This window comes from Protopterus annectens, chromosome 1.part0 (genome assembly GCF_019279795.1).
Source record: "Protopterus annectens isolate FY-2018-M chromosome 1.part0, PAN1.0, whole genome shotgun sequence".
In the NCBI taxonomy this organism is placed as follows: domain Eukaryota; kingdom Metazoa; phylum Chordata; order Ceratodontiformes; family Protopteridae; genus Protopterus; species Protopterus annectens.
In genome coordinates this window covers 948,389,482-948,408,535 of record NC_056725.1, presented here as the reverse complement: position 1 = coordinate 948,408,535, position 19,054 = coordinate 948,389,482, and the positions used below count along the sequence as shown (strand labels likewise).

Genomic DNA, 19,054 nt, shown 5'->3' with positions numbered 1-19,054 from the left:
AAAACCATGTGCATCTTCAAAACATGAAGTTTAATCCTCCATATAGGAAGGATTGCCTCAAATCAACAGCTGCACCAGCAGGCATTACCTAATGTAAACTAACCCATGCTAAAGCACATGTTGCAGCCTGTGTTCTCACTTATAATGACTGCAGTTTGTTCTTTTCTTATCTCCTTTCCTCTCCCAGATATGAAAACAGCTTGTATGCTTTCAGAAAAAAAAATTAGCCCTCAGAAAAAAAAAGTTTACTGCCTATCTTTAAATACAATGCAATTGCACACTGTTCTATTAAATACATTAAAGCATTAAGGCTGGTACTGAGGCTGATCTTATTCATTTCTAATAATTTCATAATTTCACTTAACTGCTTCCCCTTATACCTTTAAATTTTGTATTTCCCTCAGGAAAGAATGGCCAGAACTCTCAAGATTAATTGCTTGCACCCGCAAACAGCTCATTTCCATGTAAAAGCCATCAATGAATCTTTGTAAATTTCACTCAAACAAAATCTACAACTGCCTTCAGCTACAGATGTAGTAACACCCACTGAACATTTGCTAATGGAGAAAAACTAGCTAATATATTTACAGGTGTAAAAAATCTTTCATGATTTAGTCTTATCTTTCAAGCCTACTTGCTTACAAAAAACACTTGTTTTTAGCTTAAACCAAATATATTAATTCTATGTACAATATAATATAATCAGAGCACTCTTACACCACACCCCATGCAACCGATAAATACAACATATTAGCATTAAACTTGCATTTGTCCAGACTTTTTCCTCTTGTTATACTGTAGAGCCTATATTTCTTACAACTAAAAAAGCAAGTTTACTTTAATATCTTTAACACATACAACAGTCACTAAAAAAGTTCTCCCCACATTTAAAACACACCTGACAACACATTACACAAAACTGCTTTACTAGGTATAACATCCAGTTCATATAATGAAATGTGTCATACAAATACTATAAGAAAAAAATGTTTTACTTACAGTAACTTTTTATCCTTTTAGTGTCCTTCTAAACTTTAGTCCCATAAAGTGGAGTATATGATTTACAGTCCACCCACAAGTTTAACAAAGTCAAGAAAAACCCAATCTTTTTCAGCCACATTTTCTTGCAAAGCTATATTTCACAAATATGATTGACACTTTACAGCCTACCATTTATTCAGTAATTTCTGGTCTTCTTCCTGTTCATCTCCATCTCCCAAAACTAGTCCCTGTTTGAAGACCAAGGTATCCCTGATTATTCTATTTAGCTACTGCTCTTTTTTCTGTCTCTCATGCATTCTGCTTTAGACCATTGGAAAAGGTTTCAATCGCAAAGTGTCCGTATGAACTTTACTGTCAGAAGAATGAGAAGCAGCATCCCCTTCTGCTTGTTGGCTCACTTTTTGTTAAATAAACTTTAATTTTCTCCTTAGCCTGTTCTGCATCAAACAATGTTTTTGATCCTCCTGAAAAAAATATTCAGAAGACAACTGGATACAGCAGCTTGAATCTCACACTTGCCTCTTCACATTCTGATTGCTGGGATACATTTGCTTCTCTTCTGCCTGGTGTACAGTGAATACTAATCTTCTGCAAACATTCTGTTGTCTTTGATTTTAAAACTTTGTCCCTCTGATACAGCTTTGTCAGGATCAACTCTTAATGTGGGTAGGACTGCATCTTTACTAACATAGGTATTGGCTTCCTCATGGAAAGGACTGCAGCATTCACTTAATATGCAATTTCAATTAACAAATCTTGCTGTGGAAAACCAGTCCATTTATTTACTTTTGCTTTCATAAAATTATCATAGTCTGTTCCTTCCAGTTTCTCTGGCACAGCAGAAAATCTTAATTTTTCTCTGTGCACTCTGTCCTCTAACTCTACTATTTTTTTAAACAACTCTTCTTGAGAAGCCTCATACTTAGCCAAGCTTTTCTTCATTTCAATCTATGATGTTTGCAGTTTTCATAGTTCATCTGAACTAGTAACATGTTCTGTTTTTCCAGCCTTTTGTTGTTTGAGTTGGTTTAGTCCTTCAGTGTTTTCATTTATTATAATCACTGCCGAGTACATTCGATTTACTTCTTCTAAAGTACTGAAAGGGAAGCCACCTCTCCAAAATTGAAGGTTGAACTCCTTTTTGCTGAACAGTTGTGAAATCTTTCCCTGACAATATTTTCTCTTTACCTTTTCAGATTGATTTTATTTTAGATTTTCCATATTTCTGTTTGCTGGCATGTAGGCAATGTACTTACTAGCGAATAACTGAATTTTACCAAAAAAAAAAAAAAAAAAAACTTGGGAGACCTAAAGTTAAGCTAGTGATCAGTATGAGGCATCTTGGAAGTTTCAATTATATTTCTGAGCTTATGAAAATTAATAAAGTAAGTTTCAAAAAAAATTCATAACTTTTTTCCTGTTTTGGAAAGCTGGAAGACTGGTGAGCTACTTAAGGAAAGATAAAGCAACCTTTTGATGTTGAATATTTACACTTTGCATTTTTAACAGTTCTAACTCCCTTGCATTTGAATAAAAACATAGCAACTGTAAAAGACAATAGGTAAACTACAATTCATAATCTGAAAGTTTTATCCAAAAAAAGTGTATCTGAATGTTAAAGGACTTCTGTCCAAGAATTAAATATCTAAGTTACTAAAACAAAATGATTTTGTTTTATTTCACTGAAATACAAAGATTTTCTCAGCAGAAAATGTATTCTGCTCCTACAAGACAATTGTATAGCCAAGTGTGCATGCATATTTGTTTTTACTTTCATCTGAAATACTTACGTTTGCAGTTTCTCTCTACAACTGCATTTCCAAAGTAGCCATTAGCACACTGCTCACAGAAATCCCCTGCTGTACCAGCTCGACATATCAAGCATGCCCCTGTCTTTGGATCACAGCTCCCAGGAACAGACAGATCTAGGTTGTTGTTGCACTGGCAAGGCTGGCATGAGCCTCCTTCAGTCATGGGGTTTCCATAATAGCCTTCTGCACACCTGGAAAAGTCATAAGGCAAAAGGAAAACTTACTGATAGCTGAGATTTTACTAAAATAAGAGAAAAGTATATGTTGTCATTAGCAAGTGCTTGGTAGGCATTACAGATGCTAATTTGTGAATGTCAATCTGGAGTGGATGACAGGAATTGAAAGTGATACAAAACATGAACTGTGGCAAACAATGATACAGTCATAGAAAGAATAATGCTACACACAGTAGTTGACCATTACATATATGCCTGCTAGATAAACCAAAAAAAACACAGTGTAAACTGTCTTAAATGTATTAAATACAATGGATAGGTTGAATAATAATGGTGCATTGCATGGATCTATAGTGCAGAGAAATAAAACTGGAACACAGTTATGCATATTTCATAGACTGTAGTATTACAGCATTGGGCACAAAGAAGACAGGTGGTGTGTTGCACACATGCATATTGGCAACTCAGCATGAATACTAGAGATAATGTAGTTCTAAGACACTGATAATGTACAGTAGGACTGTCACATGAAACTGTGTTACTAGGGCTACAAACTGGGCAGACGTCATAAGGATGACAGTGCAGAATAATTGCTAGCAGATAGTCGTCAATTCCAGCATTACACACATATACAGATAAAACATGTGAAGCATTGCACAGAAAATTGAAATAGGCACATTATATTTGCATACACATGCTCAAGTATGGACACACACATACATAAACTTACACAAACACACACACATACACACACTCATCCCTTGAGAATGGGTTTAGTCAATTATTTGCTCATTACAATGAACTGTTGAACTGCCCTTCCACTAAAAAATCCCCAAAAATCAAGCGTTTTTGAAGGTGCCAAGTCCCCTTGCATCCCCATTATAGAGGCTATGCCTCTGCTGGTTTATAAAAAATAAAAGTGAGATTGCATAATACTGTAGAAAAGGAGAACCATCCTTAACCCCTCTGTTTAGTGATCAAACATCTCCAACTAAACCTCTTTACCAGCATTCACCTACCACTAAATTCAGACATACATACAAAAGCATACTTACATAAAATCTCAGACAACTACCCTCTTAAGATCCAAACTTAACATTAACATAAGCCTGTGAGTGTGACATCTTTGCAGTTTAAACTACTACTCCATACCACATGCTATATAGACAAAACGGGAGTCAACAAAAGAAACTGACAATTTACATATTAATAAAATGTCATCTTTATCAAATCAGTTATACACACACACACATACACACACACACACACACACACACACACACTCGCATACATCCAGATACACACAAACCCCGTGTGCACTCAGGCACACACATAGACACACACACACACACACACACACACACACACACACACACACACACACACACACACACACACACACACGCACACACACGCACACACACACACACACACACACACACACACACACACACACACACACACACACACGCGCGCGTGCGCACATGCACACAAACACACACACAATAATATTTATGTGCCATTTTTCATAAGTCTATGATATCGCCATCCCCCAACAGTATGCTCATATCAGCCTGGCAGTACTGTGCAGAGTAATCTCAGTACCATGTACAACGGCCATAAGCAGTAGCTATGTTCCTGAAAATCATTGGAACACTATCTGTGATGATATGCATCTTGCTGCATCTATATTTTTTCTAAATCTGCAGTGTCGGCCCTATACCCCTGCAGGGCTGACAAGCTGTGGTGCTATACTTCTTTTTTAACAGTATGAGGAATGCTGTCCCCATAAGGGTGCACATGCTTCAGTACTATCCAACTTCCTTTTATGCTATGACCTCTTCTTTCAAAGCCGTGTACTATTTGAGGTATTCAGTACATCACTGTGATAAATGGCATAATAAGACCTTGCTCAGTATGGCACACATTCCCTTCTGTGGTATATTAAGCAAGTATTGGTGGATAAGTAATTCTATCTATAAACTGTAGCTATGTAAGTACATTAGCCATGATATCCTCTGTTCTGGGCTAGTAAATGATGTGCAGGGAATGTCAGTACAGCTACATCATATTGCCAATCCTCCTGACAAGTTGCATTCAAAGTGCTGCGACTCCATACATGAATATGATTGAATATTTGACACCAAATCTTCAGAATTCCCTTATATGCATGCTTACATTCTGTAACTTTTTCACTACTCTTGCATATATGATTTTTACTGCAAATCAGGATGATTTTAAATCAAGGCTGGTTCTGTAACATAGATGGATGGTCTCTGGGTATGATTTACATGACCAGGGTTTTATTACTCTCCCTAAAACTGGAGGAGCCAGACAGAAAAGAGTAGGGATAAAAGGCACACACTTCTCTTCTCTACTGGGTGGGTGGAAATAGTTCAGCACACTGACAAGCACACTGGGTAGGTATAGTTTCCCAGGCAGAGACCAGTGAAACACCCTGCCGCACTTTGGGTATAGAAGTGGGACTACTGAAAGGTAATGTCCTTGAAGAAACATGGGCATATCCTTTAGAGGCAGCACACAGCATGTCCTCTCTACAAATCTCCACAAAGTGCACCTGTAGATGTTAGGGCCACAAACAAAAATATCACAAACCACCTCTACTGTCTGTCAGAATCATGCCCCCATCACGTCAACCCTCATCCTGGTGATGAGGAACAAATGGTTCAATTAGTCAGGAGAGGGCTGATGATTAACAGGTACTGGGAGCAAAATGCTCTCCCAAAAAAAGATTTCAATAAAGATTTTAACATCAAAAATAAAGATGATATATCTTTATGTATCTCAGAAAAAAGAAAAAGCAAGACGTCACAAATGCATGCTGTAAACAAAACATAAAGGTTAAACTGGCATTTCTAAATGATTTCATCTTCAGTATTAACAGAATAATGAAATAAAACAGTGGAGAGATTTTTTTCTAGTCATACAGCAAACTGTGTTTTGTGTTATGCTTTCATATTATTAATTGAACAATTGAAAACCAAGCAACAGTTTTTGTTTTATTTTCTAAAAAAAGCACAGATTCATATTTTCTTAAGCATTAACATGTTTCTTAAAGTAATTATTATCACATTCATGTCTCCTGTAATCTCAGCACTCCTTCTTTTCATACGCTTTCCACCAGTATCACATTTATTCCATTCCTTTCTTGAATATTTCTTTGCAGGGCCTTCACTTTAGTCCATATACCCATCTGTGATGTGCACACAAGATTCCACATGCTTTATAATAAATATGATTTCAAGAACTGACTGCACTTATCTTTGCGGGTCTCACCATAGATCAGAAGAGTGGTCAGACTTTTATAATGTTGATTTACTAAGGGAAACATAACCTTTAAGTTTAGTTTTTGCAGGAAATTTTTAAGTCGAGAGGACTTATGACACTCTGTGATCAGTCACTTCTCCTGAATTTCCCCGTAATCTTACTACTGCTGGAACTGCCCATTGACAACACTCCATCACTGGCATAAAAGAGGCATCACCCCAGTGTGCAGGTCTGCTGTTTTCTTCTGTCAGGTGTTTGTGACAACTTAATTTCCTTCCCTACTGAATTTTGACAGACTGCTAATAAAAACACCCTTAGGTAAAAATAGCATTCACACTGAAGCAGCAAAGAAGGATGTAAAACAGATAATTTGTTGTAAAAAGAATCCTGAAACAGCTAGCATTAAAGTGAGTTTCCTGAGTTTTCAAATGGCTGATTTAGTAGTTAATGACAAATCTCAAGGAATTAGAAGAATAAGGCATAAAAGAAGGTCTAGAAAGTAGAAGAAACATTCTCGGGCCAAGACCCTCAACTTATTCACACAAGAAGTTCTCCATAGAAAATCATGGCTTTCTTAAAATATTTTGTGTATAAGTATTAAGTGAAGCCTACATCACAGAAGCAAAGGTACTCACAGCCTTAAACATGAGTGTATACAATGCTTCTTGTCCTTGTAACTGTACTTGCAAATATGAGTGAAACATTTATTAAATTTTACTGGGGACACAGATGTTAAAAGGTTATCACTAGAGGTTCCTAGGGTAAAAAGAGCAATAGTAAACCATTCATCAGAGATGAAAGTTTGGTACAGTTTCACAAATTTGGTAGATATGCACTTATTACTGCTATTTAATAAGGGAGGACACTTGCTTCTAGAAACCTGCATTGATTTTAAGTCTTTAATTCTGTTCCCCTCTATCAGAAAAAAAGAACCTTAAATTAATTTATTTTTATATGCATACATGCATGAACACAAAGGCATACCAACACACATGCAGGCACACATACATGTACACACATACAGACATATATACTTATATATGTTTACATGTATGTACAGCTGGAATATTTGCGTGTGTGTGTGCGGTGTGACACTGATTTGCAGGAAGATGCTACAGTGTTCATGTGTGGGTAAATGTGTACACATATACCCACACACACGCACACACACACACACACACACACACACACACATATATATATATATATATATATATATATATATATATACAGAAAGAGAGAGTGAGATAAAGATGAACTTCCCACAGATGGATCAAATCTTGGAAGGTAGGGTAAAAAGATGTCTCCTTTTCTAGTCTCAGTTAGAATCGTAACTGGAGGAGAAAAAATGTCAATGTTTGTTGAATAAGTATAGGCAGGTCCATACAATGTCTAATGGCATTGATATACTTGTCAGAAAAGCTGAATGTTTTGAGCACTGCAGAATGAAAGAAAACTTGGACTTCATCAAATGCCATGCAGGTATCTACTTCAAACACTCCAATCAGATATTATACTTTCATTATAGTATAAAACTAGTTCCAACATAATATTATTGTCCTGGGTTTGTCTCCCTTCCATAAATCCCTACCAATATATTGAAATAATTCTACCAGTTGCTACCCAAAAGCATTGGCTATGACTGTGTCATAAAGCTTAACATTTAATTTAATTAAGAAAATTAAATGATACTGTTTAATAAATAGAGGATTCATTTTGGGCTAGTGGATAAGGATATCTCAAACATATACTTATCTGAAAACCCATTATTTTAGTTAGAGTAATTACCTTCCTGGGAATAGGAATCAACTGAGACTTATATTTTGTGCAAAAAGATATATCAGATCTATCTAGGCCAGGGGTCTTACCTGGTTTTATGAAGACAGAATCTTCAGAAATTTCATGGAAGGAAAAATCAGCCTGAAATAATTCTGACATGTCATTTTGAATTGTAATGAAATTAAACTTAGCCAATGAGTTATTTACAATGGATAATTCAATATGAAGGTTTTCACTTCATATATGTTACTATAAGTATTATGAGGGGAAACAAGTACGGCTGTGTAAAAAAACGATAAACAGTAGACCATGAAAAGAAGACAAAAGTACCATTGATCATTGAAATTTCTATACCCAGTGAATACAGTGTCTTACATATAGAGAGACACAAAGTCATAAAATACCAGGATTTTCAAGCAGAAATGAGGGCAGTGTGTCAAAGACTGAAACAATACTAATTTCATAAACTTTAATCATAGTTTGACTTAGGAATGGTGTCCATTCCCATCATGGTATTAGAAACCCAAAAGAATTGGAGAAATTATGAAAGTAGATTACCTTAGCTAACTACATTTGGGAGGTAAAAGGAGAATAGTCAAGGATACCCTGGAGAATGGTCCTAGCAAAGCTTGACATGGACCTAGAGAAGGAGTCAAGTTTATAGTGCTTTGTCAATGTATACAGAGGATCAAGTAACAACTTCCAGTATACTTCTAGAATATAAACCTTTCCAAAAGTCATAGACAAAGCCTGGCAGAATGGGCGTTTACCCTGCCAAGAATAGTTTCATCATTATGTGTATAGCAAAAAGTATTAGCCTTAGACAACCATTTGGTAACAGTCTGTTTTGACACAGGATGTCCCCTCTACTAACCTTTACAAGAAATGAATAATTGATTTGAAGTTCTGAAAGATTTATTTCTATCAAGATAGTATTTGAGTGGTTTGTGGACATCCAGGGCATGCAGTATCCTGTCTCCCTCATTTTTAGATTCAGAAAAAAATGAGGATTTGGATAATTTGGCTTCAAGTAAATTTGGATACCACTTTAGGCAGAAAAGAAAAAAAATAATTCTCAAAGAAACCCTGTCACTATGGAAAATAAGATACTGTTGACTTACCATAAGCTTGCAGCTTAGATACCCTTCTTGCAGAGGTCAGAGCAATCATTAAAACTGTTTTCCATATTAATAACCTCAAGTCAGCCATATTAGCTAGTTCAAATGCTTCTCTAACACAAAATTAAGATCCCAAGGAAGGGATGTTACTTTTCTTGGAGGCCCCTTAAGCAAATCCTCTTTCAAGAACATTCTGAAAGGAGAATGCATGGAAAGAGGAGGATCCATAGGCAAACATACCGAAAAAGCTGATAAAGGCACCTTGATAGAGAAAGAAATAGGGCCATATGCTAGTAACTCATACAAATACTGTAAAAACAGAGAACAACTAGTTCCAAATGGGTGGTGGTTATGTTGTTGACACCAACTAGAAAACCTTTTCCATTTGCTGATACATGATTTTCTAGTAGCAGACTTTCTTGTCTCCATTAGTACCCACTGCTCTTCCTCAGAAAACAGGTGCCTAAAAGGATTAAGACACTATCATTCAGGCAATCAGCTGAAGATGGTGAATGCCATGGTGTAACAAATACCACTGTTATTGTGTGAGTAGATCCAGTCTGGGAGAAAGCTTGTGGAAATGTATTCTGTCCATTTCCAAAAAAGAGAGAGAGAGAAATATGTTTGCCTGGGTCAGGAGGGAGTCACTACAATGATCTTGGGGGATTCTTACTCAATCTTCAGAAGTACCCCAGATATTAGTGGAAAAGGTAGAAAAGCATACAGGAACATTCCTGTTCAAGAAAAAAAAAAGAAAAGATATCAGCCTTTCAGGCCTTCTTGAATGGAGTCCTGGAACAGCATCTTGCCAGTTTATTGCTCAGAGAGGAGGCAAAGAGATCTACTTGATGAACAACACACAGATGGATCAAAGCTTGGAAGAGCACCTGATATAACTTCCATTCCTAAGGGTTGGATATGGTCCTACTCAGCTTGTCTGCCACACAGTTTTACTCTGACAGAGTGTAGAGTGATAAAGTGCTGTGAAGCAATGTGCTAAGATAACACGGCTAGTCTGCAAAGGGGGCATAACCTGATCTCCCCTTGCTTGTTGATATACCATATGACTGTGATATTGTCTGTAACCACTTGAAGAGGTTCTGGGGCCAAAGGTGGTTCAGAGAGTTCAGTACCTTTAACAGGGGAAGCACTGTTGTGATACCTATATGCTTGTGTCTATCCTTGGTGTCCCAGACCCCCTGCACTTTTAACCCTCATGAAACTGCTCCCCCAAGTAAATTCTAAACTATCTATGGTGACTACCTGCTTTGTAGCAGGGAGTGAGTATGGGGAGACTTGGATTTAAGGATATTTGTTGTATCCACCAAAATATTGTCTTCTGACAAACCCCAGCACAGTTTTTTTTTTGTAAATATAAAGGGTGGTGATGCTGGATAAAAGAGATTTCAGATGCCACTGTATCTTTCTAATATGGAGTCTTGCCATGGGTATTATTAGAATCATGGATGCCATGAGACCCAAAATCCTGAGGTATGGCCTTACATTAACTGTTTACAATAACATTTATAATTTTAGTAACTTGCTACTTACTAAAGTACATTTTGGTTTGCTCAGTAAAGGGTTAAAATGCATACCCTTTAATAAAGGTGATCTAACTAGGACCTTACTTGATATCAAATTATTTGTAAGAAAAATTAATTTGGAAGTTTTAGCCTCTAGAAATAATTTTAAGAAAAATAATAAGATGGATTTGGAATTAGCAAGGAAATCCACCTTTAATCCACCCCTACTGCCGCAGTTAAGGAATTTTGAAGCAATATTAGAAAATGAAGTTAGAAAATTACAGGATCAAAATAGAAATAAACATATTTTTAATCTTAGTAAAGAAGAAAATTATGTATTGAATGAGTTAAGAAATAACCATCAAGTAAGGATTATGAAACCAGATAAGGGAGGGGGAATAGTTATTATGGATAATATATTGTATGAAGGAAAAATGAATTTAATATTGAGGGATGAAAAGAAATATATAGTTGCTTCCAGAAATGAAGTGAATGTGGCTTACCAACAGATAGATATGATGTTACAAGATTTTATGTATGAAAATGTAATAGATAATAATATTTTTAAATTTCTATATGTAAGTAAGCTTAGGATAGCAACTATTTTTGGTATTCCCAAAATCCATAAAAACTTGGTAGATCCACCCCTCAGGCCTATTGTGTCTGCGGAGGGTTCTAAAACTTTACCATTGGCAAAATATGTGGATTTGAAAACTAGGCATATATGGGTAAACAATAAAACCATCCTAAAAGACTCTTGGGATTTCCTAAAGGAACTTACACCCGATCTTTACAGAGATGAATTATTGTTTATTACTATAGATATAGTAGATTTATTCTCAAGTATTCCACATTATAAGGGCATGGAAATGTTTGAAGAAAGTGTCTTCCTAGACAAAGTATTGACACAGAATGAAAAAAACAGTAATTGTAGCACTCATGGAGACAATATTGAAATATAACTTTCTTATATCTGATGGTGAATATTTTCAGCAAAAACAAGGCATCTCCATGGGGGCAGCATGTGCACCCACATATGCTAATATAGTGTTATCTAAATGGGAAGAGAAATTCATTTTAAATTCTATATTTCAAAATTGTTGGATATTATATCGAAGATTTTTAGATGACGTAGTCATCTTTTGGACTGGGGGACAAGATAAATTTGTAGAATTTATGGAATACTTAAACAAAACCACTAATTTTCTGAGGTTTACATACAATATCAGTTCTGATGTGTTACAATATTTAGATGTGGAAGTTTATAAAATTAATCAAAAATATGAAACCAAGGTGTTTAGAAAAGACACCTATTGTAATTCCTTCCTACATTATGAAAGCGCCCATCCCCTACATTGTAAAAGAAATATAGTAAAGGGGCAATTTGTAAGGGGCTCTAGAATGACTAGTTTGGATGTAGATTTTTTAAAGGAATGCAATAAGTTAGAAAAAATGTTTCTAGATAGAGGTTACCCCAAAATTTTTGTGGAAAAAATAAGAAAGGTAGGTTGGATAGGTTTAAACCTATCAAAGGCATGGGGTACAATATTAATATGCAAGATGAATGTAATAAATGTGATAACACATCAGAGGTGTTCCAAAAAAGCTTGGTGATAGAATATAATTCCTCTAATTGTAATGTGAGGGACATATTACAGAGAGAGTGGAATAAATTATTATCACTTACTGATATTGAGGAAATAACAAAGATAAGTCCAAAAGTAATATACAAAAATTCTCAAAGTATAAGGAATATGATGGAAAGGACAGGATTTAATTCATCATTAGTAAGTAATAGAAGGACAGGAACATTTAAATGTGGAAGATGCAACCAATGCCCTTATATTATGAATAAAGGGGAAATTTACTTGGAAAGCAGGAAGAGATGGATTAGAAGTAAGGGCCTTTATGGTTGTGATACTAGAGGGGTAGTATACCTTGTAATATGCCAAAAATGTCAGTCATTCTATGTAGGTAAAACAGAAAGAGCATTAAGGAAAAGAATATATGAGCATACCTACGGCATTATTAAAGCAAAAGAAACTAATGCACTTTATAAACATTCTAGGGGCTGTGTGGGATTTAATTTTCATTTTTTTGTACTAGAACAGATTAAGCAGGATATTCGAGGGGGTCCATGGGAGGATATTTTAGAGAGCAAAGAATTATGGTGGCAAGTTAACCTTGATATAGGGAAAAAAACAGGTCTTAATGATTTTTAACTATATTACCATTGTTGAAATTAACAGCCAACAAAATTTAATGGTAATTATGAATTTTGACACCAGAGGGAGCTATCCATTATGAATTTTTTTACATACAAGTTTTAACATACAAATTTTTAACATATATTTAGTAATTCATTTATTTATATATTAAAGTATGGTAAGGTATATGTGTATATATATGTTTTATTAAGTTTTATCAATTTTTGAATAGTAAAATAAAGTACGAATAAATCATATGTTTTTATCATGAATATTCGTGAACCCAGAATTTATTTTGGTTAGCCCATTTAAATGGATTCAAAGTGATTTTATTGGTTAATTAACATTAATTAATGTATTTAAAGGTTTAATGGTTTGGGAAGTATGTATCTGATGAAGTCCAAGTGCAAAGGATGAAAACGCTTACTGAATTTGTTTGTGTAAAAGCGTTAATGCTTTTTGGATGTTGTTGGTCTGTTTTTTATTAAATTGAGTGGATTTCCACTATTGGGTTTCTCGTTTTTGGCTCACTGCACTCTCTTTGGATTTATTGGTACTTTCGAGTGCTTTTCACTTTGGTATTTCTTACATTAACTGATGTCTGAATGGAAAACCATTAAAACAGATATAAATAAAGGTCTATTTTTCCAATGGAAGTAAAGCGCTTTGAAATGAGGTGTGTAATTGACATCCCAGGAACAGAAATCTGTGTGAGAGAGTCAAGAAAGATCCAAATAATCCACAAATGAATAACTCAATGACAAATACCAGCAGTGCAATACAGTCCAAAAAACACCGGAACACCAAAAGCCACTTTAACTTTTATTAAAATAAAAAACACAAGAGCTAAGCACTTTCGTTCCCACAGGATATTCTTCAGAACTCAATTAAACACAATGAAAGCAGCTTTTTAATAGCCATGTAAAATCACATGGTCCTCACAAGGGCCAATAAAAACATTTAAAATCTAATCGCTTCACTTTTAACACTGAATTAACAGATAATGCTTTATTTAGACCTGGACAATGGATTGCATCAAGTCTAATTTGACACTTTAATTCACACATATCAAAGTGTTCATCTACAACTCTACCTTGAACGCCCTTTGAAAATTTATTCACAACTAAAAATCCAAACAAATGATTAGGAAAACCCATCAAGTGCCTGTATAATGCATTAGTTGTCTTGCAGTTCTTGATGTCTAAGCAGTGTTCATAAATTTGGTCCCTTAACCTTCTTGAGGTCTTCCCCAAATAAAATGCCGAACACTGATTACACTGGGCAAGATAAACTATACTAGTACTATTGCAGTTATAGCAACCCATAGTTTTGTATATAGCATTTCTAATGACAAATTCATTTCCACTAAGAATGTAGGGGCATTGGGTACAATATCCACATTTCCGTGTACCAATTCCACTCATTACTACATCCCTGCACCCCCATTCTAACCACTTTTTAAATGGCTTATCTTTTCTATATACTAAAAGTATTTTTTTCTCCCATTTTTTCATTTACACTTAAATCACCCTTAAATATCTGCCAATTTTTATTAATCACATTCCCAATAACCTTACTGTCCAAGGTATAGGTAGAAATACAAGCTCTCCTATTATTTACCAAACTATTTTTCTTAGTACTTTGCTCTATAATTTTCCCACTACAAAGAATCAGTTGGTAAAATCCACTCTTTCTCTTCTTTGTTACTTTACTTCTAACTTCTTGCAAGAATTTAATAGGATAACCCCTCTTTAGAAACATGGATATAACCACTTCAAATTCTCTGTTAAACATGTCCATCTTCAACACCATCCTTGCTACCCTTACCAGCTGGCCCTTAACTACAGACTTTTTCATGATGAATTCAAATCAAAATCGAAATCAAAGAATTATGCAAAAGGAAATTTAATTTCTAACATTTACAGAAAACCTACATTTTACAACACATACCTGAACTTTTCCAGCTGGCATCCAATTCATCATTCTTAAACATTTGTTTTCCTGAATTTTGTTGAGGTTGTTTATTCTGTTTTTTGCAAAAAGTTGATGAGCAGATAAAAAATCTTTTGGACAATTTAGAAAAGGAGGGCTAAAAAAATCATACAGATTCACTGAATCAGCTTTCCCCTTTCATCACACATTTTGATCACCTCTGTTGCAGAAGAGCCAGACACTAAACCACAATCCAAGGGAGAATTTAAAATCTCATTTTTAGTGTCATCTGGAAGGTTCAGTGAATGCATCCATGTAAACCTCAAAACATTACCAGTGGCCATAGCCCTGGAAGAAGTATCAACAGAGTCATACACACACTGCAAACAATGAGTAGTGACTTGTTAAATAGAAGAAACTAAGTTATTTAAAGCATATTTGTTTCTCACAAGAAGAAACTGCAAATAAAACATTCCTCATACTCACAATTTGTCAGAGCAAACTTTAACATATGAGTCAGAAAATTCAATATTTTGAAAATCAAAGATGTATAACTATACACTTTTTCCTATTCTTATCAATAATTTTCACATCCTTATCAGAAAGAGCAGGGCTGGATTGGCATTAACTAAGTGCTTAGCAGCACTGGGATCGACTCACTAAAGCTATAGCTGCTGGGTCAGGTTTTGGAATATTGTATAAAACTTTAAAAGACTGAGGAACTTTATGCATCCTATCTGCCTTTTTAGGGGCAGCTGGATGAATAGCATGGAACCTGCAGGGAGTAACAGCACATCCTCTAAAGCAGACAGAACAGGAGGAATAGGTGTAGGTTCTGGAAAATTTGTCTGTAACAACTCATAGTATTTTCTGAAGGACTGAAAAATATGTGTACAAGGACTGAAAAATCTATGTTCTCCTATTGAAAACAATGTCACAATCTAGCAATAGTCTCAGAAAAAAAGAGAAATCCCCACAGGGAAAATTAGAGACTGATATGTCCTTTGAGTCTGAATCAGAAATGTGAGGGAAAAAAAAACTATATCTGTCCCTGCATCTTCCAGTTCAGATTTAGAATCATGCAAATTTTCATAAAAAGAGGAATACATCTTCCTTTTACCAGAAACTGCTTTACAAGAAGGACCAAAACCTGAATTAAACCCCAAGCCAGTCATAGAAAACTACTGTTTTTGAAAGAAATTTGAGGAGGAGCAGATATATGCTTGACTTCCTATTTCTTTTTGATAGGAAAAATGGGGCCAACCATGTTACTAATGGCAGCAGTTGCTTCCTCAGGAAAGCTCACAGCATTCTGACATACAAGGGAAATCTTCCCTTTCATTATTCTATGACCGGCAAGAGTGGCTCTTCCTTATCCACTAATGATGCACCAACACCCACAGAGAACATGGCTAGCCCCCAGTTCATAGTGACTCTAGGTGGTATACCAGAGGGATCTGGGGTAAAAGATGAATGGTCTGAAGTGCAACAAATGATTGCAGCAGTCACCCACCTGCCACTGAGACAAATTGCTTGGTTGCTGTGGTGTCTAAGGATGTTTTCTTATTTTTTTTTCTTTTTGTGGTTGGAAGAAGGACCAAATATTTTGTGGGGAAGGCAAACTCTATGTAGAAGTACACTACAGTCTAGTGAAAGTGTGTTAAAATAAAACACTCCTAACACTCTTTAACTTTATGCATGTAACCCAACATATATGAATCGTTTTGCTATAACTGCTATTATATCAATATTGTTTAAAATTGTACTTGTTTTAAAATGTATTACTGGAGCTTTTCTCCTCAGGTCTCCACTGAAAATGGGCCACAAGCCAGTTGGACAAACCAGGTTAACAAATGTCAATAAATAAATATAAAATAAATGACTTTAAAATAACTTTCCTGAAGAGGAAAGTAATAAATCATCAAGAAAATTAAGAAATATGTTATTTTTTTCCCCAACGTTTACTTATCTGCCCAGCAATGGAAAGCACAAGCTGACAGTTGATTTCTCAAAACCCTCAGAGGAGCTTACTTTTCAGTGGCAGTATAGCAATGAAGTGATTCATGCCCAGACTTGCCTTTTACCCAGCTCAGCACAAGTTGCTTGATAGTTTGTACACTAGGAAGGCACCCTGAAGCTTTGGAAGGTGTCTGTTTGTTACATCCTTGGCAGGATATAACCTATATAGCTAAGCCTACTGCATACTGCATACATCACATATGATGAACTTCAAGTATTTCTTTTGGTTCAATAAACACTAAATCATGGTTTAATGGAAATAGCATTGGAATTATGATTAAGTCATAGTATACCTACAAGCACCTTAGAGGGAGCGTTGACCTATTTAATTTCTTTCTCAATGATTCCAATCATACAAATTGATTACTTGTTAGCTTGTTAGGCTTTTAATTTGAGACAAAGCTATTTGGAATCAATGTTTCATCTGTTTTATTAATCAGTATAAATAAGTCTGTTTTCTTGATTTTATTTTTTTTAGATAAGAAGCTTTTCTAAAAGGGTCCCTCTTAATGTGACTCTAACTGCTGCCTATCAGATACCAAATAGTAGATTATTGTCCATACTGCTCTGAAAATGGATATTCAATAACCATATAATCTCATTGTGAATGCTTCTTTCTTTTAGCAACAAGGGGCTGAGCCTTCACTTAGATTTTGAAATTATAACATCTTGAAGTTAAATACAGGCATGCATTAAGACATGAGCTGAGAATGATCAAGGTTTGATTGTATTCCATATTATAATTTACCACAATTTTTACACCAAAAGAAATCAATTTTTGACCACATTTTACATAGGACAGGATGTTTTTAATTTGGATCAAAACATTCATTTGGGACAATGAAAAACAAGACCACACTTGCCAAAACTACCAGCTCTGAAGGACAGTGGAAGCCTAGCATTTCTTTATCTACATCTATGCTATCTAGCAGCACAGTTTAGGGTAGCTGTATAACTGGCAAACCTTTTTAAGTGTTTGGTTATATCACGTAAGGCAGCATACAATGCTGCTGCAGGGTAAGCATCCCCACCGACATGGTGATGCCTTCACTTCTTCTGCTTACCCATATGCTAAAGTAATGACTGTTTTCACAGCCACTGTGTCACTATCAAAGCTTGAAAACCAACTTTGTCCCCAGTACACCTCCATACCTTCTCCTTGGAAAAGATGGGAAGACAATGCCTCAGCATTCATCTTCCATCCCCATCAGCTTTAGCTGGTGCCCAAGTCACTACTGAGTTCATGTCACCAGGGACATCATCTTGGATTTAGTCCTCTGTGGAGCTGCCTTAACACGGATACTTTCAATGCCAGTGTCCCTGGTTAGATTTACATATTCCCAGTATGTTAGTACAGGCCATAGAGTGTAAAAAGTCTGTGATGCCTATATGATTTCATCATAGGGTGAGAGCTGCAACTATGGATATAACATAATGCAGTGAGTTGGAATAGTATCAGAACTTAAAATACCACTTTCTGCCAATGGAATATGGCAGCACAAAAATCACAGTACTGACAACAGCATAATGGTCCATGCAACTTCAGCAATGAGCTGCCCATTACGTATTTACATTTGGAATCACAATAAATGCAGAATATATTCCTAACTACAAAATAGAATTCCATGAAACTTTTATTAGGGAACACGAAACCCTTTTAGTACATCATATGTTTATGCATCAAATGCAAGCTTTCTGAAGCCTTACTAGACAGGCGTCAGGAAAGTTAAACAATATGTAGTTTAAATGAATGAAGTGTACTTGAAATTAAAAAAATATGAGTACTTGCACTTTTGAGGTAGGAAATGTAACATCATTTTGGAACATTTTCTATATTAACTTGTCACCATGTCATTATTAAAACAAGCACTTCTCCATAAAAAGCAATATCATCTGGCATTCTAGATATACTAGCACCTACAAAAATAAAATGACATGCCTAACATCAAGGTAAATGCATCTGCATGTTATTATACCGAAACTGACAAATTGTGAAAGCTATAGCTGAGATATATGACATCCATTCCTCATATTTTTGCTAAAAAATGTCAAACTGTTCCATGGATGTAGTTCTATCCTGGCAGGGACCACAAGAAGACTTACCTAGCCTTAGGCTGCTGAGACGTATGCCCTTTCACTTACACAAGTATATGCATATGACACTTTGACTGCCAAACTCATTAAATATGACAGTCATAT

General features: G+C 35.5%; 1 protein-coding gene across 13 annotated transcripts in view; it reads right to left on the bottom strand.

The window, feature by feature from the left end:
• The window catches only part of LAMA2 (laminin subunit alpha 2), a 4,753,606-nt gene that overhangs the window by 1,794,878 nt on the left and 2,939,674 nt on the right, over positions 1 to 19,054 (bottom strand). For all 13 annotated transcript variants that reach the window (XM_044064325.1, XM_044064371.1, XM_044064344.1 and 10 more), the window contains one exon: positions 2,793 to 3,004. In XM_044064325.1, the coding sequence (XP_043920260.1) occupies positions 2,793 to 3,004 (212 nt within the window). The remainder of the gene's footprint in view (positions 1 to 2,792; positions 3,005 to 19,054) is intronic.